General features: G+C 42.6%; 1 protein-coding gene and 1 pseudogene across 2 annotated transcripts in view; one reads left to right on the top strand and one right to left on the bottom strand.

The window, feature by feature from the left end:
- Positions 1-7,120: 7,120 nt before the first annotated feature.
- Positions 7,121-17,774, top strand: LOC147898392 (uncharacterized). Its single transcript, XM_087379156.1, has 3 exons — positions 7,121-7,254; positions 7,341-7,661; positions 17,679-17,774. The coding sequence occupies exons 1-3, from the start codon at positions 7,180-7,182 to the stop codon at positions 17,772-17,774; spliced, it is 492 nt and encodes a 163-aa protein (XP_087235282.1). The 5' UTR covers positions 7,121-7,179.
- Positions 17,775-21,730: 3,956 nt separating this feature from the next.
- LOC147898388 (cytochrome P450 71AU50-like) overlaps positions 21,731-26,976 on the bottom strand; it is a 163,815-nt pseudogene continuing 158,569 nt past the window's right edge. Inside the window, exon 2 of the transcript XR_015541564.1 lies at positions 21,731-22,358. The product of XR_015541564.1 is annotated as a cytochrome P450 71AU50-like (transcript). The remainder of the gene's footprint in view (positions 22,359-26,976) is intronic.

Raw genomic sequence — 26,976 nt, 5'->3', positions numbered from 1 at the left:
TCCGCAGCATTCTCTGTTATCAGACAGTACACCAAGTCGACCTCTCCATCCATGATGAGCTCATGTACAAAGTGATATTGAATCTCAATGTGTTTTGTGCGAGCATGGAACACAAGGTTCTTTGCAATCGCTGTGCAACTCTGATTGTCACATGATAACTACGTAGGCTTGTTTTCCACTGCACCCATGTCCCCTAAAGTCCTCAACCACACTACCTCACAAGAAGCAAAACATGCAGACTTGTACTCAGCCTCGCTAGAAGAAAGAGCAACTATGGGTTGCTTCTTGCTGACCCATGACAGCTCTAGATCCAAGTGAAACAGTAACCTGTCACTGATCTCCTACTCTCCACGTCTCCTGCCCAATCTGAGTCATAGAATCCAGTCAAGATGTTGCCCTTGGTATAGGTGATGCCATAATCAAGTGTGCCTTTGATGTATTTCAGCACCTGCATCCCTGCCCTCCAATGGTTCTCCCGGGGCTTATTGGAAAACCTGCTTAGTACACCAGTCGCAAAGCTGATGTCGAGCCGAGTGTTGCACAAGTAAATCAAGCTGTCCACAAGCCTTCTGTACTTCGCTTCGTCCACCAGTGGTGATGAATCCTTGTTTGAGAGCTTCACGTCAACCTCCATAGGGGTGCCAACTGTCTTGCACTCAGCCATGCCAAATGCCTTCAGTATCTCTCCCGCATACTTCAGCTATGAGATGAAGATCTATTTTTGCTCTTGCCAAACCTCAATCCCCAAATAGAAATGCATCAATCGGAGGTCTGTCATTTCAAACTCTCTTCCTAGCAAATGCTTTGTTGTCTGCGAGATCTTCTCTTCATGGTTCCCTGTTATGACAAGGTCGTCCACATAAAGGACCATGATCATACACCTGCCTCCTCTGTTGTAATACAAATTTGCATCAAACGGGCTCCTCCTGAACCCGTTTTGCAAAAAGTAGGCATCAATCTGCTAGTACCACGCTCGTGGGGCCTGTTTCAGCTCGTAAAGTGCCTTCTTCAGTTTACAGACTTTACCTTCTGAACCAGGGATCACAAAACCTGGTGGTTGTTCCATGTGTAGCTCCTCCTTGAGATCTCCATTCAGAGAGGCAGATTTTACAACCATCTGAAACACGGGCCAACTTTCTTGTGCTGCTAAAGCCAAACCATTGCGAATTGTGGTTAGTCGAGCTATGGGAGAAAAAGTATCCTGATAATCAAAACCATGTACCTATGCAAATCCTTTAGCCACGAGCTGAGCCTTGTACTTATCCAACGTGCCATCAGACTTGTACTTGGTCTTGTACACCCACTTGGTGTCGATGACCTTGCGTTTTGGTGGTCGATCCACAAGGTCCCAAGTGTTGTTCTTCATTATGGAGCCATACTCTGACTGCATAGCCTCCATCCACCTATCATCACCCTATGCCTCTTCAAGACACTTGGGTTCTTCACCACGGATCACCTCTATCATCAAAGCATAGTTGACCAAGTGTTCCTGCACCCTTCTTTGCTCCTCTAATCTCTTGGACCGGCGGTGTTAGGATGGTTCCTCCTTAATGGCTGGAGGTTCTCTGCCATCCAAAAGCTGGTTTACCCACTTCGGGAATGGCTATTGCCATTGTGGTTCTGCAGGCTCTTCTTCCTCTTAATTATCTTGAATCCTCCCAAGCACTGTTGGGGGAGTTCGGTCTATTGTTGGTGGTTGTACTGGATGGATATCCTGGTCTTGGTTGTCTGAGAAGGAAGCATCCTCCTCCAATTGATGCAGTTGTTCTGAGAAGACCACATCGTGACTTACTATTACCTTCTTGGTAATAGGATTATAGAGACGGTAACCCTTCACCTCTTCACTGTAGCCCAAGAAAATACACTTCTGGCTCTTCGATTCCCATTTGATCCTGTTAGCATCAGGGACATGCACAAAACAGTCACATCCAAAAACTCTGAAATGTGCAACTGAAGGTTTCTTACTAGAAAAGGTTTGCAGTGGAGTCATTCCATTCATAGCCTTCGTGTAGCTACAATTCAGAATGTAAACTGCCATGTTACATGCTTCAACCCAGAAAGTCTTTGGCAAATCTTTCCCTTTCATCATACTCCTGCCCATTTCACAGATGACATGCATCTTGTGCTCTGCTACTCCATTTTGTTGTGGTGTATGTGGCGGGGGTTTTTGCCTCTTGATCCTTTGACTTTTACAGTAACTTTCAAATTCACTTGATGTGAACTCTCCACCTCTGTCTGATCTCAACTTCTTCACCTTCCTCCCTGTTTCTTTCTCGACCATTACATGCCATTCTTTGCACTTACTAAAAGCCTCATCTTTAGTCTTCAAGAAGTATATCCATATCCTTCTATTGTAGTCATCGATCAGCGTTATGAAGTAGTAGGAACCACCCAAATCTTCTATCTCCATCTTTCCACAAAGGTCTATGTGAACAAGCTCTAGAGGAGCCTTTGCCTTGCTGGCCTCTTTAGGAAAGGGCTGCCGATGCTGCTTGCCCATCATGCAAGCTTCACATACATCGGGCAGATCTGTAATTTTTTGTAGGTCTATAATCATTCCACTTTTATGCATCTCCTTTAAAGAGCTAAGGTTTAGATGACCAAACCTTTCATGCCACAGCTTAGTGTTGCTCACATCGGCTCCAACACTGAAAGCTGAGAGTTTGTAGATGTTGCACCGTGTACCTTTACCAACGAACTTCCCTTGAAGATCCAAAATCTATGCACCACTCTTATCAAAGTGAACTTTGAGGTCCTGATGCATGATCGCAGAAATGGACAACAAGTTCCTCTTGATATCTGGCACATAAAGAACATTGGGCAACTATTTTACAACTCCATCTGACTTGAGAGCAATCGTACCTTTTCCTTTTGTTGGACATTTTGCATCATTGCCGACTGCTACTAGGATGTCATTCCCTACTAGATGTAGAGAGGTATACCAATCCTTCTAACTGGTCATGTGGCGCAATGCACCACTGTCAATAATCCAAGGTTCTTCTGTAGGTACATGAACTGCCTCCGTGCAAATCTCCTCAATTGCTACAAACAGCTCTATTGGTATTGCCTATGTGCTATTGCTGAACTCTTTCTTTACTCCGTTCTTCTCATCTACAATCTTCTTCTGGCACTAATTCTGCTTGTGCCCTGCCTTGTTGCAATAGAAGCACTTGATCTTCTTCTTTCTCTTTTTATCATCAGAAGAAGATGGGTTACCAGAGTCCTTACCCTTACCTTTCTTTGATTCAGCATAGAAAGCCGAATCTTCTCCAGTCCTCATCTTTTGATGCATCTCCTCCTCCAGAAGCATTGCACTGAAATCCTCAAAGTTGAGGGGTGGATTTCTGTTCTACGTATTTAGTGTTGTAACAAGACCGTCGTACTTTGGTAGGAGAATCCGTACGCACCTTCGTACTAGATTTTCACTGGTGATGGTGATGCCAATCGCAGCAAATTCTTCACCCTGGTGATGAACTTCTCTGCGGCTTCAGACTCAAATAGTTTCTCGTTCACGAGTTGTCTCTAGATTCTGAATTCGCGTATGATTCGTGGTCTCGTACTAATTTTTCAAGACCGTCCATGCCTCATCCGCTGTGTTAACATGTTGAATTAACGCCATGACAGAATCACTTATATTGTAGACAATAGAACACAGCGCATCTGCATTTCTTCTTGTCCACATGAGAATCTCATCCGCAGTTGGTACTATCTATTGTGCTGCATTGGCTGGATTCAGTCTCACAACCGGCCCACCCCAGAGGAATATCCCAAAGCTTGTATGCCCTTAGGATGGGTCTTCATCTTGAACTTCAGAGTGGATAGTTAGTGCCGTCCAACTTTTTGCTTTCCCTGAACGGTGGGATTCGCAGTCTTGTGGGCTGGGCCATCTCTCACAATCTGCTCACAAATAGAAACACACTACCAAATCTTCTTGCTAGGGCCCAAGCTCTGATACCATGTAAGAAAACAATACAACGTCTGTGCTCAATAGATAACAGGATCTCATATGCAAGAGAGAAAAGAAAATAGTATGGAGAATAAAAAATTTGATTACTGTAAAGCTGATACAATAGATGGCGCTGCCTCCCAACCGTGTGCTCCTGTGTGAGAAGCTTCAATGGTGTGTTGGAAACAGTAGAGGACGGAGGCTAGATGCTAAGGAATCAGGGTTGCTATAGCCAGTTATGATTATGGGCTTCACGGGCTTGCTCTTATATAGCCCCACCAGTCGTAGTCGGTTAGACTCAATTGGGAGACCGACCCAATCCACCCAAACCGGCCGACTGGAGGTCCGTCTCGAAATAGGCCACCGGCCACACGATAGAACTGTGGCACAGAATAGAGCAACTGACCTAAGGATTTCGTTCATCCGAGATCATCTTGGGCTCCAAACGGGCCCCGCAACCTGAGAGTGGGTTGCCTCGGGAAATGCTCCATCTACCCTCAGTGCGGTCAGTCATGGGATGCCTTCCCACACTTGCATATAGCCTAGTTGGTAGTGTGCCAACTCTATCTGAAGCCGTCCAACCATCAGGCCACACATGGCCCCCATCTGGTGTCCAAACTAGGACCTACTGTGGATAACCGAGCTACTCAAATGCCTTCTCCTCATATGGGGGGCTTACAAGTAGAGTTAGCTGGTTCCCGCATAGTTACATGAGAGTGGAGCATTGATAAAAAACATACCTCTCCTCTGGCATCATGCCATGTATTGCTGCAGTGGGAATCCTGTTCATTATGTAGACTGCTGTAACAAGTCAGTGACATAAATGCACAACGATCACCCTGGCATATCATGAGTGGAGCTCGATATCTCAACATCTACATCATCAATCACATTTATTGGTTTATACCAGTTGCTCATCTCATCCAAAAACAACATCTCTGCTCATTGTAAACTTACGAGTAGAAGGGTTATAGCATCTAGTATACCCTTTCTATTGCAGAGAATAACCAATAAAGATGCACTTCTCAGCTTTTGGATCCACTGGATCTCAACTCATCTAGAACATGAACATAGGCAATGCAACCAAAAAATTTCAAATGAGAAATATCTGGTTTCCTACTAGTATACCTCTCCTCTGGTGTCATGCCATGTATTGCTGTAGTGGGAGTCCTGATCATTATGTAGACTGCTATAGCAATTGCTTTAGCCCAATAATAATTTGGCAGGTCTTCTGGATTGAGCATGGCATGAGATACCTCTCCAATATGCCTGTTTTTCCTTTTTGCAAGTCCATTTTGCTGTGGGGTATGACTGCATGAATATTGCTGCTTTATGCCATGCTCCTGTAGGAACCTTGCAAACCCATTTAAGAGGTACTCTCCCCCTCCATCTGACCTTAGGCATTTTATTTGCAGGCCTGTTTCTTTGTCAACCATAGCTTTAAAAGCTTTGAAATGCCCAAACACTTCACTTTTCTTTTTCATAAAATACACCCAAACTTTTCTGCTGTAGTCATCAATAAAAGTGACAAAATAATGATAGCCTCCAATAGGTGCAACTTTAGTAGTCCACACATCAGAGTGGATTAATTCCAATGGCCTCTTACTCTCTTGAACATGTCTAGGAAATGGATTCCTTGCGTGTTTTCCAAATTGACAGGCTTCACATACCTTATGCATTTTTGCAACCTTGAACTTAGGCAATCCTGCAATAATATTTTGGGCCAGCATTAATTTAAGTCATTGTACATTAACATGACCAATGCATTCCCCTAGACTCTAATGATGAAGACAATACAGGGGTAAGTTTGTCTATTGATGTTGAAGAGGGAGATGTCAAGAATATGAATGTCATATCGCAATGGACTCTAAGGGATGTGCGAGAACACCTATTGGTCATGGAGGATGGCATGTCAGAGTCCTACTTTACCTTAAATGGTGGTAAGATCAGCTGCCATGTGGAGAAGTGCATGCATAGTGCCAATTTCATTCCTCCTCCAACTTTGAAGATTGCTAACAATGTGTTTGACTAGTGCAGCATTTAATTTTTTGTCTGTCAAATCCTAGTTATTGCTTCAAAACATGATGGACAATTAAATTAAAATGTTATTTCTTTTAATGTTTTCTCCTTTCAGTTCATGGTGGTAAATGTTTTTCAAAAAATTTGGGGATTTTATGATTAATTTTAATTTTTAGGGTTTTGATATATATTCAGGGGTAAGAACCCTTTTTACATCACATTCTCACTTTCACATTTAGAGAGCCATACAAACTCCCGTCCTCAGAAGTTACTCCCTGCATCAACTGCTATTTTCCATGGATTCTAGCTAGAACTGCGTTCTATGAGTTCATCTCACGAACTACATTTGCAGATCGTGAGGAAGAGCTATTTTTAGTGTTTGATAGGACTTTAGATGTCCTAGGCACATATATGCGAGCCAAGGATGACTTCTCAGATCTCATCCTTTATATGCAAGATAATTTCTCAAATTTTGCCTATACACTTGACCACACTTCAAAGAGATGGGTTCCCATAGATTACATAAAGTATCTATTCGTAGAGGAACCCAAGTTTGTAAAGCGCTTGGCCCGCACTTTTGTGACAACCTTATAGATGAAGGGTTTAGGACAGTCGAAGTTCAAGACATCCTAGATGTAGGGATCATAGGAAATACAGGCACCAAATTCCTTTCATAGGAGATGACATTCATCTTCCTTCTCCGAGAAGGAAATTTAGAGGAAGAAACCTCATCGTCTAGCACCCCCTTTATTAGAACTGCTAATCTAGTCGTCTCTAGACTAGACTCGGACATCTACATGGAAGAGAGTCTTGACGATCCAACAGAGGAGATGGAAGCAGCTCAAGCATTGAGCCTACTTCAAGAGCCCCCAGTAGAGCAAGAATCTGCATCAGAGACCGTTGACCCAAACTCAAAATTATGGTCCTTGTCACCCCTCATCATCAATGGAGAAGAGTACGTATTCCTCCATGACATAGAGATTCTTTTTGGACTACGAGAGGATGAGGCACTCGGAGTCCTATCGGGGTTCGATGTTGACACAAGTGTCAAAGATCCTGGGGTTTTAGGTTTTGAAGACCAGACAATGGAAGACTTTCTCTTGATGACGTTGGTTTCAATGAGGGATGCAGACATGTCTGTATACGATGCACAACCCTCTCATGTAGAAGCTTGCACCTCCAACACAGGTTAGGAGAAAGCGTCCACCTCCCAAATGGAACATCACATAGCACATGGTTCCATCAACATTGCAAATGAGGAAGGGATAGAAGCCGACGACGCTGTAGTGGTAAGTTCGAACAATAATTTTGATTTTGATGTTCTTTGAGTATAATTTGTTTTTTCGGTCTTTGAATGTTTGTTGAATTTTTGCAGGATGCGTTCGAGCTTGATGAATTCTCATCTCGACGGGGTAATGTTCGCAGCACATTTGGGCGAGATCATTCTTTGGCCCATTACCTTTGCAAAGTCACAGAGCATATCGTGGTCTTTCACGGCAAATTTTCTCCTCGAGGTCCTTCGGAGCTGCTGAAGTGCAAGGCATTGTCGCATGCTATCGGATACTCCAACATTACTTGGAATGCCAACAAAGTCATTTTGGTACATTGCCTGGCTGCTATCAATGCCTTTGGATCGAACATTCATGGCAGGGCATTGACAGCAACGGCTATGTCTTTGGCAATAGGAGAGGAGAATGTTAGTGCTGTTGCAGCTAGATTTATATCTAGGAATCCACTAGGGGATTCAAAGACCCCTATTCTCGATGTACTTGAACTAGCCAAGAAGAAAGATAGCCTATGAGGCCTTTTGTATATAAACATATATTTAAATGGATATCTCAATGGATACATGACTACATGTCTTTATTATTTGTTTTAAGTTATCATTGCTCGTCATGAATTCCATTGTATTTTGTTTAAGTCGTTGATGATATATTTTCTCCATCATTTTAATTATGTTAATTTAATAAAATTCTAGCCAATTTATTATCATTTTCACTAATTTTGGGTATCAAGAGTTCATTTCTGTCAAAACCTGAAGGAATTTCAACGTCGCGCAGAAGGGAAAAATGTCCAGCACATCGCCAGGACCCCAGAAATCCCAAAACATGCTACGGTGCAAATTTGGGCATTTTGAACTTGCCAGAATGCCCAAATTTGTGCCATGGTGGGTTTTGGGCTTTTTGGGGTCCTGGCGACATGCCGGACACTTTTCCCTTCTGCACGACGGTGAAATTTCTTCAGGATTTGATAGAATTCAAAACTTAACTTAAAACGATCATTTACTGCAAGCATTGAAATGGAAAATATACAACAATGCGAGAGTGTAGAGAACGTCGATATATTTTATTAAAAAAAATCAACCCTTGGGCCTTAAATATAAGATATTGCCTTCAAGGGCAGGGGGTGGTCTAAGTCCTAAGAGTGGGCTATAAGAGAATCTAGGGCTTCAAACTTGGGTCACTCCATAGCCACTTCGCTAGAGCCATGTCCTTGTCCATGACCGTGATGCGCTTTGCATGGATGGCACACAAGTTGGTGTCCTAGAACAGAGTAGTAGTCACTTGCTCTGCAGCCTCCTGGAGCGCCCCCATAGCTCCTGTGATGAAGTGCACGTCATCCTTGTATCCCTGTGCAATCTCCCGTACCACACGTTCGAACGGAGCATGTGAAATCAAGTTGTCGGTGGTCTTCTGCATTTGCCTGATCACCCTCAGGGCCCGCACTCCTAGTTTTACAGCTTCCAGACTCTTGGTGGGGGCCTTACAGGTACCCAAACACCTTCCCACGGCCTCTTGCCTGCCTTGAACTTCTTTTGTTGCTCCTATCTGCATTGGTCCTCCTTTGAGTCCTCCTCTCCCTGACGTCTGGAGATTTGGCCTTCTTTGGGATGGGGCTTCCTCGGAGTCTGCTTTACCCTCCTCATGGGCACAGGGGTCATCTCTGCCATGGGCTGTATCTCCGGGAGAGGGAAGATGGTGCTCTTCCTAGCAGTCTGTTGACCCTCAGGAAGCCTCTCTATATCTAGGAGGTTATCGAACACATTTTGTTCGATCGGGAGAGGGATCTCATGGGGAGGGGAAGGTCGAGGGGAAGGCTGAGGGGAAGGTTGAGGGGAAGGCTAAGGGTCAGGCTGAGGCTCAGGCTGAGGGGAAGGCTAAGGGGAAGGTTGAGGGTCATGCTAAGGCTGAGGCTGAGGGGAAGGCTGAGGGAAGGCTGGGGAGAAGGTTGAGGGGAAGGCTCATGCTCTTGGGGCTGGGGAGTGGGCTCACGAAACTTTGGAGGAGAAGAAGGCTTAGCAGACTAGGGAGTGGGCTCATGGGACTTGGGGGAGTTGGGGGAGGGCTCACGAGAGTTGGGGGAGGTGCCATCGAACCCGGATAGGTTCGTGTGTGCAGATGCCATGGAGGTGGTGGAGCTAGGGGAGGAAGGGTGGGGGTAGCGTCCAGTGGGTCTAGCAGTGTTCTTTACTCTTGCCATTGAATAATGAGAGTTAGGGTTTTTTTTAACTTTTTATAAGGGCCCATCATGTTTTGACATCCCTTTTAATTACATTTAGGGTTTCATCATGCCCCCTGTCCCCGCCCTAACACCTCCAACCCCCCCCACCCTCGTTGCCCTCCACCCCTTTCCCTCCCCCTACTTGCCCCGCCCACACCCGTCGCCCTCCCCCATACCCCCATCCCCCCCTCCCCACACCCTTGCTACCACTCCACCCCTCCCCTTGCCCCACCCCACGCCCCTCCCTTCTCTCCCCCCTCCTTCACCATGTCCCCACTTGCCCCAATATCATGTGAGTACAAAAATTGTCGTCAAAATAAGCAAGATATTAAAAAGTGACTACACAAATTGTGGTCAAAATAAGCAATATATTTATTTCATATTTGTATAGAATTACACCATAGCTTCTGTTGGTGATTGGACCCATCTGCTCCCTTCTCTCACTCTAGCTTGCAACCAATGTGTGACTCCTTGACTCCCTATGGATGCTTTGCAAGCATTATGCCTTCTATTCTTTGATACAATTTGAACTGCTTTTGCAAGTTCTGATGCCTTTGCCTTTTCAAACTTTAAAGTCCTTCCTAGTAAACATCTAAAAAACCAGTCGAACATCTCATGCAATGCATTACTGCGAGTGACACCACCACCATGCCTTGAGTTCTTGAAGTAGGCTGCCTTGGCTCTATAGTGCGACTTCTCCATGCCTTGTGTATTCCAAATTGACAAAGGACCCCAATTTTGTACAAACCATGGTCTGTATGCATAGAGAATATGCTACAAACAAGATGAGAATCAAATCAACAACAAAAAATGTTTATAAAGCAAGTGCTAAATATTACGATGGTGCTAAGATTACCATGTAATGCATAATGTGTGACTCCCCCCATGCTTTCACCATTAATTGCATAAAATCTTTCACAGCCATCCTGAACCTTTCATAATACATCTCATCAATTTGAACCTGGCGAAGCAATTTTATCAATGCATCTACCTTTGCCCATACTTTAGCTCTCAAAGTTGCTACTTGAGGATGAGAAGCCTTATTGGTCGTGCATTCACACAATGCTTTCCAGTATTCCCAACCCAAACTACTTTGAGACAATGTACGTTTGTGTTTGTCAAGATTGTGGTTCGATAGGAATCTCCTTGCCTTCCCTCCACCCATGGACACTTTTGCAGAAAGATTCTATGTTGCCCCAGACATTTTCTTATCCTTCTTAAGTTTGACATGTCCTCCATGGAATCCCATCTCTGACAACAACTTCTCAGCTTCTGCAATGCACCGTGTGGATACTTCTTGCGGAATTAAATTCCAAGCATAAACAAGATGCAAATACAACAACTTATCAAGTACGCACAGTTCTGCATGTAAAGTACATATGTGTACTCTCTCAAGCGGGATGGGCAAGATGGGATCCCACTTTGGATCCTTCTTGTCACAATTCGGAGCTTGCATTTGGTTGCAAGATAGAATGCCATTCTCCCATTGTAAGACAGCCTTTTGCTTACGTTGTGAACACATGCAATAAAGGCATGTGTTAATTGCATTGGCCCCTATATCACAACCATGCAAGCACTCAATGAGGGTTTTCAAATCACCAGCAAGATCCCATTCAACTTGAAAGGCTCCATGGCCATCGACTGTCAATCTTTGCCCTTCCTCTTGTCTTCAGATGGTCGATGGGATTCCTGTTCTATCTAGAACCCACTTCAATGTCTCATGGCACTCTTTTGGAGTCTCAAATGCTGCAAGCCACCATATATCTTTCTTTGATTGCATTGAGAAATATCGCTCTACTTCTTCATCCCCTTGAACAAAGGCTAAGGCTTTATTCATAATGCAGATGCTGACTCTCTCTAACTTGTGTTCTTTCACCAATTAAGCTTCATCCATTTTGATGAAAAATATGAGCTTTCCATTGCAATCTGTACAACAAAAGAGAAAAATCGTTAGGATAAACATGATATAGGAAATGAACTAAGTAAAGTATAATGCTATAATGGATTTTCTCTTACCATCTTCTCTCATGCCATAGAATTTGACCATTGCTTATTGCAGTTTCTCAATATCTAAGTAGACATTGTTGAAAGCATTCATCTCAAAGGTTTGCAAGCTAGATTTCTTTTTACTCTTCCAAGTCATTGTGCCCCTTACACAATGGTACCCTCCAAGCATTTCTCTTGCACATTGGTTTGTTTCTCACTATGCACATCTCACAGACCAAGGTGTGGGTAGGGGCACTGTAGACTTCTTATACTTTCCCAAAATAGCAGACTTTAAAATTTTGAAAATAGATGTGTAAGCTTCACGACTTACACCGACATTATCACAAGCTGCAAGGATCTCCTTTGCATCCACAATATCCTTGAAGTCCTTCATTACCTCCTCAGCAACTTGCACATGTAGGCGCTTGTGTCTTGGGTCCCTTAGTATCCCAATGACATTTACTAATGCAATAACATTTTCAGTGCCACCAACTTTACGAATTGCTCTTTCGTATATTTTTACAATATATGCTGAACTTTTTTCTTTTAGAGATGCATTAATACTCCCCGAAAACATAGTTCCTTTAGGAGTAATGCACGTTACATTTATCAAGGGTCTAACCTGCTTGCTAGTCCATCCATCAGAAGCAAGATTGCATCCATATGTAGGAATAAAATCCAATATCTTTCTTTTCAAGCAACCTATCACAGTTTGTTTGACTTTATCAAGATGATCTGTATGCATTTTATTATAATCTGACAAAATAAATCCTGGTCTAGCACATGATTTCAAGGCATTACGAAACGTCTCATCTCTCGTCACATTGAATGGTATACCATTTTTAACAAATGCTTCTGTCCATCTTAAGTGCTCTTCATGCACTTGTTGTCGAAGAAATCCATCCTCCATATAAGATTGTTCTGCCTTTTTTCTCTTCTTTAGGTGACAGGCATTAGTCGCATCAAAACTCACTTACGACCCAATTGCTAGCAAATCTACATCACCTTCATGTATGAATACACTCCTCGCATTTATTGGTGCTTCTCCTTCAGCTGTCTCATCAACCTCAACGCTCACATCTTGTTGATTTGGACAATTCCTTATCAGGTTCGGATTAACCACTTTCTTCACTTTCTCTAAATATGATTTGCATAACGGAAGAACATCAGATGGAGTGCATGTGCAAGCTTCAACGTCACTACCTATTCCGAGAAAATGTTTCTTGATGCGAGTAGAATTGCTTGTGAGCTTGTGTCCACAATATTTACACTACACGAAAGAGATGGAGGCATGTACTTTTTGTATCTCCATCACATATGACCAAATCTTTCCATGCACCATGGTTTTGAAGTTGCCAAAAAACAAAATGCAAAAAAAATAATTTGAGTATACAATAGAAACATACTACAATACACATTTTATCAAAAACAACACGTAGCCTTAAAAAAAACACGTTCAAGCATGCAATATATTAATTTTCATTCATTCACGCTCTATTGAAAGAATATGAAATATTCATTCAAATGAAACTAAAAGAATAAGTAATAAAAATTAAGACATTGATTCATTTCTATTGAAAGAATATACTCAAATTGAAAATCATTCATTCACATTCTATTGAAAGAATATTATATATTCATTCAAAAGAAAGTAAAAGAATTAAGTAATAAAAAGAGACATGGATTCATTTTTATTTGAAGAATACACTCAAATTGAAAATCACTCATTCACATTCTATTGAAAGAATATTATATATTCATTCAAAAGAAAGTGAAAATTTTGAGTAATAAAAAAAGACATGGATTCATTTTTATTTGAAGAATACACTCAAATTGAAAATCATTCATTCACATTCTATTGAAAGAATATTAAATATTCATTCAAAAGAAAGTGTAAGAATGAGACAACTCTTCTAATAACTTTTAAAACTTTCAATTCGTACACTTTAAAACTTTTTGTATTCTTTCACATTCTATTGAAAGAATATTAAATATTCATTCAAAGAAAGTGTGAGAATACAAACAAAAAATAAAATCATATTTCTCACAAGAGATCTAGGGAACTCAACGAGGAGATCCTAGAACTCCTACATACAAAAATTCTCACCAGAGATCTAAGGAACTGAACAAGGAGATCCTAGAACTCCCACAAATAAATTTCATAATTTCATAGACACAAAAACAAGCCCATTTCTCACAAGAGATCTAAGCAACTCAACAAGGAGATCCTAGAACTCCCACGTACAAAAATCTTATCACAAGAGATTTAAGGAACTCACCAAGGAGATCCTAGAACTCCCATGTACAAAAATCTTTTCACATGAGATCTAAGAAACTGAACAAGGAGATCTTAGAACTCCCACAAACAAATTTCATAGACACAAAAACAAGCACATTTCTCAGAAGAGATCTAAGGAACTCAACAAGGAGATCCTCAAACTCCCGCAAATAAATTTATCTCACAAGAGATCTAAGGAACTCAACAAGGAGATCCTAGAACTCCCACAAACAAATTTTAGACACAAAAAAATCCAAGACATTTTTCTCACAAGAGATCGAACGAACTCACTAAAGAGAACCTAGAACTCCCATAAACAAAGGAACAAAGACCAAAACTAAAAACCTCACAAGAGATCTCAGGAACTCAAAATGAGATCCTAAAGCTCCCTAACAAAAAATCCATCTTATCTCGGACCTTCTAGATTGCTTTCACAACCTTGACCTTTCTTCTTCTTTTCCTTGTTTGATCTCTTATGCTCGGCTAGGGAACCAAGCGTGAGATAAGAGACATTTGCAGATAGTGAGCTTATATGTAGAAACACAGCCGCATATTTGTCCTAATACAGGTTTATTCGTACGAATATGTAGGGATGATGTGTCGATTTATGTAAAAAATGTGGCATGTCATCGCTTTTTTAACTTATTTTTTTCTCCATTCGAGTGATTTTCCCACAAATTTCTTTGAATCACGAATTTGAATTTTTCTACTTAAGACATGAGCCAGCCATCGTATGCGATGAAGGTAGGATGCCACTCCAGCTCCAGCTCTCAGCCACCAGCTTGCCCCCCTTCCACACCCTTAGATACAGCATACTCACAGACCCAGACCCGAGCTGGCCAGGCTAAGGAATGTCGCCTTAGATACTGTGAGCCCCGTATCACAGTAGATGCCTCCATGCAACCGCCTCTCGCATGCGAACCTCCCTGCTAGCCTTCATGCAAATGTCTTCCGCATCCCTGAGAGGGGAATGGAAGGACTGGAGTGCAAAAAAGGCACGGGGAAGTTAGATCATGGCACAAGGAAGGTAACCATGGATGAGGTAGAACACTGCATGCACGATGGCAAGATGATGTGCTGGGGTGTTTTACATCCCTATAGCTCAGCCACCATCACTCCTCAATTCATTGGCGGATCGCCCTTCACGTTTACACTCTTCCCTTAAAGCTTATACTCCTCTACGCCTTACCGTTGCAAAAAAACATTCATGCATATGATCTGCTCGGAGCCCCTTGCGCGATGTTTTCAACACTCAAGAGGTCAAGGTCTCATGCAGCTTTATGGACTATGCTAGCCAGCTAGACTAGGTTAGTGGGAACCTCTGAGCTCCAAAAGGACTCATACCACTAGCTCAATGGACAGCATACTCCGAGCACTTTTTGGAGCCTGATTAGGAAGTTGTGGAGTAGTGTTTGCATGGCATGTGTTTTTTGAAAACAATGTTGTGAATGGTCCTACCAGTTGCATTATGGTTTCGTAACCATAAGGAGCTCTGCACATACATTGAAGCCTACATGGATGAACTCAAAATAGAGCACGGAGGTTGCAATAGCGACCTCTTAGTGTTAGATATGCTCAATGCCCCACCCTCCTGGTAACCACCAGTGGTCCAAGGTGCTCAAGTTGTAAGGCCCCCATATGAGGAGAAGCCATGTGTGAGCCCGAGACACAGGATGGATCCTGACTTGGGATCTTGACTTGCATGTTAGATGAGGTCTATCAATGAGACTGTTGATGGTAGAAAGGTGATTGTGTTGAAGCCCCTTATTCTTGTTGGGGCTTGGGGAGTCCCAGGGGGGCTAGCGGCAGTATAGGGAATATTCCCTAAATATTCCATGGATGACTAGTCGGTTCCACCGACTAGGTTGACTGGTTGGCTCTATCGACTAGGTCGACTAGTCGACTCCACTGACTACGTTGATCCGCCGACTGCTGCCCTCATAGCTATAAAGAGGCGACCTCCCCAGTCCATTGTATCAGATGAGTTCAGATCAGATCAGATCTTCTAGCTAGTAGCTCTTCACCTAGTATCTATCTAGATTGCCATCTAAGCTCCACTGTGGGAGTGCACAGGTGGACGGAGCCATCATCTGTACTACATTAGTATTGAAGGAAAAGTTTGTTCCTCTCCAGTTTGCTGTGTACTCTCTATTCTTTGTTCAGTTTTTGTTCTGCTACACCGTGTAATTTAACATGGTATCAGAGCCCCAGGCGGCTCTAAGGATCGAAGAATAGAAGAGAGGCGAGGGCTTCAACAACATACGGAGTGATGGTAATAGGAAGCGGCTCCAAAGGAAGTGGCTCGAGTTCAGCAACTGCTACTGCACCAACAATCCAAGCGTTGAGGATTTGCCCACCAGCCTTCATTGAAGGCAAGCTAGATGGTACGAACTACACTTTGTGGAAGTTTAAAATTACTGCTATTCTAGATTCATATGAGCTTCTGGAGACAGTATTGGGGACTATGACTCAAAACCACAAGGAACCGCTTGACCTAGTGAATTCGGGGAGTATGATACCTCCTAATGCCGACCTTCTATGAGCTTGGAAACGCAGGAATGCAGATGCCTTGTGTGCCCTAGTTACAAGTACTATTGATAGTGTTTTGACCTTGATTCAGCATACATCTAAGGCAACTGTGTCCTAGAACATATTCAAGAGTCAGTATGAGACGCGGAATCAAACAAGGATCTAGAACCTAGAGAATCAGCTCGCAGCAAAGAAGTTTAATGAAGGAGAGACAGCGGAGGTGTTCATAACCTGAATAAAAAATATGTGTGACCAGATGGCTGGTCCTAGGATACAAAAGACTAGCGAAGAGCTAGCTCGACGGTGTCTCCGGATATGTCCACTAAGGTTTGATGGACTGGAAACAGCGCTTAACACTCAGATGAGACCCCAACCATTGTCATTTGAGGAGTTCTATGCTTTACTTATGGAGGAGGAATTGAGGCTTAAAGCTTGAGATGGAGGCGGCAATGGGGATGATGCTTTCTCTGCCACTGCGAAAGGAAAAGGTGGTTCCTCCACAAAAGGTGAGTCGTCTACTAGTGGTGACAAAAAGAAGAAGGGCGGCAAGAAGAAGTTTCAGGGAGAATGCTTCTACTGCAAAAAGAAGGGCCATATGATTGCAGATTTAGGAAATAGCACCATTGTTGCAATGCATAACTCTATGCAGGATCTTCAAAGGGAGAACTAGGATCTTTATGATAAGCCAAAGCATTGGACTTGGAGCGAAATGCATTGGACTTGGAGCAACCTAAATTAGAAGAGTCACTCTGTTAGCTAGCTGAGTCCAAAAAAGGCTTGGAAAGATCTATATACAATCAAGTACGATGAGCTGTAGAGAAGGAACGAGAGAAGGCTAAAGAATGAGTGAAAAAGATGAAAGAAACACCTTTGGGATTGAAGGAGAGGAAAAGAAGGTACTTACATAACATGGATGCATTGGCACCCACTGCTGGTGCTAGAAAGAGGAGAGTCTGGGCTACAAGGTTGTTTATCAAATGTTCCAGTGAGATTACACTCTTTTGTGCTACACTGTTTGTGACTAAGTTTTCATTGTGTTCTTCTTTAGGAACTTCATGGAAGATGTGATGGGAAGAATAGACGGGGATGATATTGACTGTTCATATGCTCTAGCTAGTTTATTGAAGTCATAATGCATCGAATTACAAGACCGCAGGTGAGATGGTCATGGCAAAGTATCCCACTTTGACATGGGTGCCATGTGGTGCTCACACTCTCAACTTATTGTTGAAGGATATTGGACAATTGCCATTTGTGCAACCAATACTACAAGATGCTAATGCCATAGTGAGTTTTATAAAGAGTCATCGATAATTGCATGCAGTATTCAGAGAGCACTCTGTGAAGCAACTCAAGCAATTTTGTCAAACTGATTTTCCGCTTCTTTTCTAGTTCTTGACTTGTGTGGTTTTCTTTTAGATGGTTCATGGCATCTACCTAATGCTCTCAGCTATGTCTATCATGACTATGATCTTAGAGGCCTTTGTAGTGATATCATTCAGCGAGACTATGTGATGTGCTTCATCATTCTATGCAATATTTTCATATAGAAGCTTCTGTGGCTTTGAGTTTGTAGTCATACCTTTGTAAACCACCACAACAAGCCCGGTAGGGATGAGTGGTGGTCTAAAGGTCTTTTTGTTTTCAGAGTGATCTTTGTCTCTTGGCTCTTTCTTCATTCAATATTATGCGTGAGGATTTGTCCTTGTCCTTGGTTGTGAATTGATCTTCTCAATGCTCTAATTAGCTAACACAATCGGTTCCCTGACCATATCCACATCATCACCTTGGATAGCATGCACTAATTTGGCCTCTTCTTAGCTGTGTTTCATGGTATATACCATGGAGATATTTATGAAGGGCTAAGGATTTTTATGGCAAAGTTTTCTCGTATTATCATCGGCATTTGCTTTTGATGCTTGCAATTGTACACGGCCTTTGGACTCTCCATTGTCTCCCCAAAAATCTCCATGTCACCTGCATCGGATCCCAAAATATTCAAATGTAACAACTTGGCCTCTGTGAATATGATAATGTATTGTTATCTATCGACAAGCTCTCAGGAATGAATGAGTTGTACAATATCCTCTTTGGATGCAATCTATTTTGTTCAACTTTTTCTAAATGAGGCTCTCAGCAACAATCGGTGAGTCGTTATCCTCACCGGAAGTAATCTCTTTTGTTTCAAATTTAATATAATGCTATTAGGTCAAAAACTATCTTTAGATGTAATCTCTTTTGTTCAATTTTTGCTCAATGAGGCTCACAGCAATCGATGTGTTGTTATAATTTGTCTTTAGATGTAATCTCTTTTGTTCAAGTTTAGCTCAATGAGGCTAAGGAGTGGCTGAGTTGTTATCCTCGTCTCTTTTGTTTCAACTTTAATATAAATAGTACTATTATCGCAGTTCTTGCTGGGTGTAGTCGAGCAATTATTCTTAGGAGTTCACCTCCAAAAAATTTAGTGTACCACGTGCATTCAAAAGGAGGAGTATTTTAATCCCACTTTTAAGAAAATTTCAAAAGTATTACAATAACAGGAGGGGTTTTTTAATTCAACTTTAGAAAAATCCTATTAGTTCATAAGTAAAGAGGGGTGTTTTTATTAGGGAAAAATTTTTAGTTGAGGGGTTTTGTAAATACCCCTTGAATGCACATGATACCTAGGATTTCTTAGTAGTGCACCCCTCGAGCAATTATTGCACAAGAAAAAACATTTTCCTTGGTTTTATGATTAACTACAAGCAGAACTAAAATAGCTACAAAAATCAATGTGGTGGTTGCAAGGAAATCCTTGGTTTAATTGCAACCAGCACTAAAATAGCTCTAAGAACCGGCACCATGGTTACACAAGGAAATACATTTTCCTTGCTTTAGGTAACTTTTACCCACTAGTTTTAAACTACTAATTGCACTCTCATTGCACTATAACAACATGTTGTTCCAACCACCGGAATGGTTTTAAACCTACTCGATAGCATGCTAAGAACATAAATTAAGCTATTAAAAAATGCAATTGTCGATATGGCTCTTGATGGGTCCCTTTTAGGGGCAAGGGCCAAATCGACATGAAAGGGGACTCTTCAAGGGAAAACAATGCAAAATCTAGGAACAAAAAATTCTATCATTGTGAGACTCCAACGTGGGTCTCACGTGACCCAGCCAATTAAGGTCTAGGTGATTGCACGATGAAATGCATTTTCCTTCATTTAGGAGTAACTACAACCATCACTAAAATAACCCCAAGAATCAGCGCAGTGGTCTCTCCAAGCCAACCATCAATAAAATAACTCCAAGAACCATTATGGTGGTCGCTCCAAGCCAACGTCACCACCTTGTCAACATGGTGGTCACAAATCTAGATCTTCAAGGATTTTTGCGAGTCTAGGCTCACGTGGTGGACATCCCAAATCTAGATCTTTATGGATTTTCATGAGTTTAGATCTGCATGCTCATATTTTCATGACTCTAGAGCAGCGTGGAAAAGCTGTGTGTAGATGATAAGTTGTGAGCTATGGGTATCTAGATGATAAGTGGTGAGCTTGATTGGATAGTCTGATGCATAAAGTTGTAACAAAGAGACTACGCAATGGAGGGCAAATCTGCTCATGTAGTAACATGTGTCGAGCTCTGTGGTGTTAAGAACATCAAGTTTTAATAAATTGCGTCTCATTATTACGCCAATATGGCAATCATTATGTTGGAAAAAAATTCAGCGAGAGTGCGAGTCTGTCCCAAATTCAAAATCTCACCCACCAACGCATCGCATTGCGGCCCAAAACTACCCCTATAATAGTTTCACGATTAGCTATACCCGATCGCGCATTGACCCAAGTGTGCATAAATGCTCTATAACATGATGCAAACAACACATGGCTGACTAACACAAACTAGATACAAACAATCATGAAGAGAAATGATAATCACTTAAAGCCAACATGTAGCATTGCACGGACCAGCAAAGATGATGCAATAAGCAGGCATGCTAGTGCTCAATCACTTATATAGAATTATTCACTATGGCATATTTGCAAGCTATCTTGAGATGATGAATTTTTCACAAAACTTGAAAAATGTACTCACAAAATTCTAAGGACCTTAATATTAATATAGTATCTCCAATTATCTCCACTAAAAAGACAAGAACGAGGAACACATACAAAAGCAATATCATGAAAAGATAAGCTTTTAAAAAACATTCTTATCACTATCATCATTGATTTCATAGTGCATGCTAACATCAAGTGGGGACCATCATTGTTGATTTTATATTGCATGCTGGCATTAAGTGGGGACCATCTTTATCTTTCAATATGGCACATTTGTAACAATTATATCAGCCTTTGTTTCACATGGTGGCATTTGAAAAACATAATACAAATAGAAATTCCATTAAAAAAATACTTTTGAGATAATTATATTTTAACTTTATATCTTTATTGAGAATCTTTGGCTAACAACGGAGTTCCACAAAAAATACAATGTTCATGGATCACAAGCCAATATCCTTAACATAGGATCAACCTAAGAATAATGGAGAAAGCTTGTAATTGAAGATTTGAAAACTACATTGTAGAGAAGTAGTAATACAGCTTTTTGGCATTCATTCTTAGTAATTCGAACCCTTGTTTTAAGTTTGATAACTCTTGACTTTAAATAACTTACCATCTATCAACACATATAATATGGAAGCCATTAGAATTTTAGACTCCACTAAGACCACTCAGGGGGTGCACTACTAAGAAACCCTATGTATCACGTGCTTTCAAGGGGTATTTTAAAAACCCCTCGACTAAAATTTCCCCCCAATAAAAACACCCCTCTTTACTTATGAACTAAGAGATTCTTTCTAAATTTGATCCAAAAAACCCCTCCTGTTATTGTAATCCTGTTAAATTTTTTCAAAAAGCTCAATTAAAGCACCCCTCCTTTTGAAGCGGCATGCGGTACATTAAAATTTTATGAGGTGACCCCCCCCCCCCCCCCCCGAGTAAGACCATGGACCCTATGTAGGAGCCAAGTACTAATCTAATGGATGTTCACATTCTCATTAAAGACAAATGATTTTAAGAGGATTATACTCAATAAACATGGGTCAAGTCTAAGAGCTTAATGATTTTTTGCACATCACAATATTTTACTTTCAATTCTCTTGTGATCGCATTCCCTTTTGAGTTTACTATTGTTTTTCTAAACAATGGCTTTTCACTATTGATTGTGCCCATATAATAAGTGTCTAGGCCCACGAAAAGAAGCCAACGTAGGCTCTCTGCAGCGTGATACATGAGTAAAATATATTCCCAATCTCTCTTCTTTCTTTTGGCGACCCTCCATTTTTTTATTTAACAATAACTCTCTCTTTTTGGCACCCATTACTTCAAAGCCAACAACCTATCTTATAACTTCATTGAACACTTTCAAGTACCTTTCTCTCCAAAAAGTAAAGTTAGACATGGATGCAGTTAGGGTAGAAGTTAGGGTAGAATTCAATCAACACTCGGATTGAGGAACTCTTCTTGATGTAGAAGCGGGTGCCTCAATTTAGGGATGAGCAAGAGTGGGTTTGCGAGTGTGCTTGTCAGACCTAAGACCTCGTCCATTACCGGAGGCTTGGCAAACTCCCAATTGAAGCTGTGTACCAAGTTGGCCATTGCAAGGAACGACATGGCAATGCCAAGGTGGATCCCAGGGCATACTCTGCGCCCAGTGCCAAATGGGAGCAACTCATAGTCATGGCCAAATACCCTGATGGTGGAGCCTTCACCATCATCGAGAAATCTCTCAGGTCGAAACTCGTGAGGGTCGTGCCACACACTCTGGTCCTGGGAGATAGCCCAAACAGCGAGTGTGCTTGGGTAACTTAAACCCAACCACCTCGGTGAAGTGCTGTGAAAAATGGGGAATGAGCATCGTCTCCTTCATCACAGATTGGAGATACACGAGCTTGGCGAAATCTGTCTCCTCGACTTGCCTCCGAACCCCAACGAATTGCTCTAGCTCCCCCTGCAGCTTCTGCATCGTTCCTGGATTTCGCAGTAGCTCCGCCATCGCCCATTCTATCGTGCTCGACGTCGTATCCGTTCCTGCCGCTAACATTTCCTGCGTAGATCGAACAGGAGAAGTGAGCTCAAATGTGTAGACTCAGTACCGGGCAGAATATGACACCTAAGGACTCAGAAAACGAGATGCATTACTAGTATCGCAGGCGTTCACCTTGCTGTTGAAATCCAAAAGCGCTGTAAGCATGTCGTTGGGCGCAATTCCCTTCTTAGAATCGTCCTGCGTCTCCTGCAGCCGCTCCCTAACGATTCTCTCGAGGAGTAGATCCCATCGCCTGAACAGGCCATCCATTCTATTCCGGTAACCAGCCGGATCGAACCACCTGAGGTAAGGAATCAGGTCGCCTATAATGGGCGACACGAACAGCTCGGAACCCTCCGCGAGTAAGTCTGGAATGATGGAAAACCCTCCCTCTGATCTTCGACTAAACACGACGATAAATAAGGCTATTCTTCGAAGCGGCGCAGCTGAGCCAGAGTGTTTCTCGACTTCCCCAAGGAAAGCCGAGATCTCTTCGTCTCTGACTTGCTTAGACAGTTGGACCCTATTTGCAGAAAGGATTCGGTACTGTACATCTTGCGAATGTCGCGCCATCGACTGTTGTAGTCCATAAAAAGTGAGCCACCGTTCTGTCCGTAGAAGACACGTTGGGCGAACTCCATAGCAGGGCGATGAGCGAAGGCCTAATCGTGGTGATGAAGGAACTGTTTAGCGAGGGCAGGAGAAGAAACGACAACGGTGGGAACGCTTCCTAAGCGGATGAAGAAGATGGGACCATATCTTTGAGAGAGCTTGAAGAGTGAGCGATGAGGCAACGAATTCTTGAGGAGGTGTAGATGGCCGATCACAGGCAAGGCAGGAGGGCCGGGGAGAAGGCGTTGTGGACGTAAATAGAAGCAGGCCCACATTGCAAGCAACGCTGAGAGGATGAACACAAGGTCCATTGGAGTTCCCCAAGACGCATCCAGTTTGATCCTCCTTGCTACTTCATTCAATTTGCATATCAACCCAATCTCAAAGCAAACTCTTAGATCACCCACCCACAAGAAATAGAATTGAAGGATGGCAACCTGGTGTGATCATTCACACTAGCTGTTCACACTCGCTCGTGGTTACCAAGGTGTTAATTCATGTCACGAATGTGTGATTGGTGTAGTGCCGTTGGAGGAATGGAATGTACCATTCATGCAACATTTAGAGGAGTTGGCCATGGAGTGGGTGGCTTTCATGGGCCAATCACAAATCTTTTGTCCATCCTATTACCTTCACACCCCAGCCTCAAGCTGGGTTGAGATGGCGCAGCAGCCATCCTGCAAAAGGGGCATTAGTTGATGGGGCGGATGGTAATTGGGTCATAGATATGGTCCACGAATGCAAGGTCTATACAATACTAATTGTCGCTCAAGTGGCACCCATCTTTCATCTATCCAATCAAAACCTATGGCACCACGATGCCATGATTGAGAAAGATGAAGGCATGCACCCGCACATGTATGTGCACACTGCTAATATAAAAAATGTTTATATGTAATATGTAATATGAAATGGCATGTATACAATGTAATAAGAGGGCTAGGGACCCATGTTTGAGATGGAAAACTTACTCATGTTGCTAATCCCTCTATTTGGAAGGCCCCATAGATGCATTGAATAGGGTGGTTTTGCATAGTCCATGCATCCAATAGTTTTAAAAAGGAAAAGTATGATGAGGTGGAGAGCATCGGTGTCAACCATCCACTTGTCCTCATAGATGCTAGTGTGCAGTTCAAAATACATCAACTTTTTTTCTCATAGATGCTAGTGTGGAGCTAGTGTGTATTTTAAAATAGGGGAAGGGTCCAAAAAGGTGAGTCATCAACTTTTGACTTTAGGGGATAGGATTTTGGGAAATGGGACTCTACTAGATTGTGCCATCACTTTGAGAGATATTAGACAAAAGATGGCCCACATGTATGCCCCCTCCCAGATTGTGCATGTGGGATGTTAATTTAATGAGTGAAGAACTAGCTATAAAATGTCAAGCTCTTGTTGGATGTGTTAGATATCAATGCTCCACTCTCATGTAACTACGCGGGAACCAGCTAACTCTACTTGTAAGCCCCCCATATGACGAGAAGGCATTTGAGTAGCTTGGTTATCCGGTAGGTCCTGGTTTGGACACCAGATGGGGGCCATGTGTGGCCTGATGGCTGGACGGAGTTGGCACACTGCCAACTAGGCTACATGCAAGTGCGGGAAGGCATCCCATGACTGACCGCACTGAGGGTAGACGGAGCATTTCCTGAGGCAACCCACTCTCGGGTTGTGAGGCTTGTTTGGAGCCCCAGATGATCCCGAACGGCTCTGGGCCGAACGGACATCGTAGGTTAGTTGCTCTATTTTGCGCACCGGTTCTATCGTGTGGTTGGTGGCCTATTTTGGGACCGTGACCCCTAGTCGGCCATTTTGGGTAGACTGGGTCGATCACCCAATTGGGTCTAACTGACTACGATTGGTGGCTATATAAGAGCAAGCCCGTGAAGCCCATTTCATCACTGGCTATAGCAACCCTGATTCCTTAGCATCTAGCCTCCGTCCTCTATTGTTTCCAACTCGCCATCGAAGCTTCTTTTATAGAAGCGCACGGTTGGGAGGCAGCGCCATCTATTGTATCAATTTTACAGTAATCAAATTTTTGATTCTCCATACTATCTGTTTTTCTCTCTTGCGTATGAGATCCTGTTATCTGTTGAGCACAGACGTTGTATTGTTTTCTTACATGGTATCAAAGCTTGGGCTCTAGCAAGAAGATTTGGTAGTGTGTTTCTGTTTGTGAGCAGATTGTGAGAGATGGCCCAGCCCGCAAGACTGTGAATCCCACCGTTCGGCGAAAGTGAAAACTTGGACGGCTCTAACTATCCACTCTAGAAGTTCAAGATGAAGACCATCCTAAGCGCATACGAGCTTTGGGATATTGCTACTAGGGTGGACATGAAGCCGGTTCTGAGACCGAATTCGGCCAGTGCAGCACAACACATAATACCAACTGCGGATGAGATTCTCACGTGGACAAGAAGAAATGCAGGTGCGCTGTGTTCTATTGTCTGCAGTGTAAGTGACTCTATCATGGCATTAATTCAACATGTCACCACAGCGGAGGAGGCATGGATGGTCTTGAAAAATTAGTACGAGACCACGAATCAGACGCAGATTCAGAATCTGGAGACTCAACTCGCGAACGAGAAACTGTCTGAGTCTGAAACAATAGAGAAGTTCATCACCAGGGTGAAGAATCTGTGCGATCAGATAACTACGATTGGCATCACCATCACCAGCGAGAATCTAGCACGAAGGTGCATACGGATTCTCCCACCAAAGTACAACTGTCTTGTTACGGCGCTAGATACGCAGAACAGAAATCCGCCCCTCAACTTTGAGGATTTCAGTGCAATGCTTCTGGAGGAGGAGATGCGTCAAAAGACGAGGACTGGAGAAGATTCGACTTTCTTGGTTGGATCAAAGAAAGGTAAGGGTAAGGACTCTGGTAACCCATCTTCTTCTTATGATAAAAAGAGAAAGAAGAAGATCAAGTGCTTCTATTGCAACAAGGCAGGGCACAAGCAGAATGAGTGCCGAAAGAAGATTGCAGATGAGAAGAACGGAGTAAAGAAAGAGTCTAGCAACAGTGCACAGGCAGTACCAGTAGAGCTATTTGTAGCAATTAAGGAGATTTACACGAAGGCAGTCCATGTACTTGCGAATGAACCTTGGATTATTGACAGTGGTGCATCGCGCCACATGACCAATCGGAAGGATTGGTATACCTCTACAGCCGGTAGGGAATGAAATCCTGGTAGCAGTCGACAATGATGCAAAATGTCCAGCAAAAGGAAAAGGTACGATTGCTCTCAAGTCAGATGGAGTTGTAAAATAGTTATCCGATGTTCTTTATGTGCCAAATATCAAGAGAAACTTGTTGTCCATTTCTGCAATCACGGATCGGGACCTCAAAGTTCACTTCGATAAGAATGGCGCACAGATTTTGGATCTTCAAGGGAAGGTCATTGGTAAAGGTACACGGCGCAACAACATCTACAAACTCTCAACTTTCAGTGCTCGAGCTGATGTGAAGAACACTAAGCTATGGCATGAGAGGTTTGGTCATCTAAACCTTAGTTCTTTAAAGGAGATGCATAAAAGTGGAATGATTGCAGATCTACCAGAAATTACAGATCTGCTCAATGTATGTGAAGCTTGCATGATGGGCAAGCAGCATCAGCAGCCCTTTCCTAAAGAGGCCAGCAAGGTAAAGGCTCCTCTAGAGCTCGTTCACACAAACCTCTGTAGAAAGATGGAGATGGAAGCTTTGGGTGGTTCCTACTACTTCATGATGCTGATTGACGACTACAATAGAAGGATATGGATATACTTCCTAAAGATTAAAGACGAGGCTTTTAGTAAGTTCAAGGAATGACATGTAATGGTCGAGAAAGAATCGAGGAGGAAGGTGAAGAAGTTCAGATCCAACAGAGGTGGAGAGTTCACATCAAGTGAATTTGAAAGTTACTGCAAAAGTCATGGGATCAAGAGGCAGAAACCCCCGCCACATACATCACAGCAAAATGGAGTAGCAGAACGCAAGATGCGCGTCATCTGCGAAATGGGCAGGAGTATGATG

This window comes from Dipteris shenzhenensis, chromosome 9, assembly GCF_047967505.1.
Source record: "Dipteris shenzhenensis isolate YYH24624 ecotype China chromosome 9, Dip_SZ_1.0, whole genome shotgun sequence".
Classification (NCBI taxonomy): domain Eukaryota; kingdom Viridiplantae; phylum Streptophyta; class Polypodiopsida; order Gleicheniales; family Dipteridaceae; genus Dipteris; species Dipteris shenzhenensis.
This window is presented reverse-complemented; position numbering and strand designations above follow the sequence as displayed.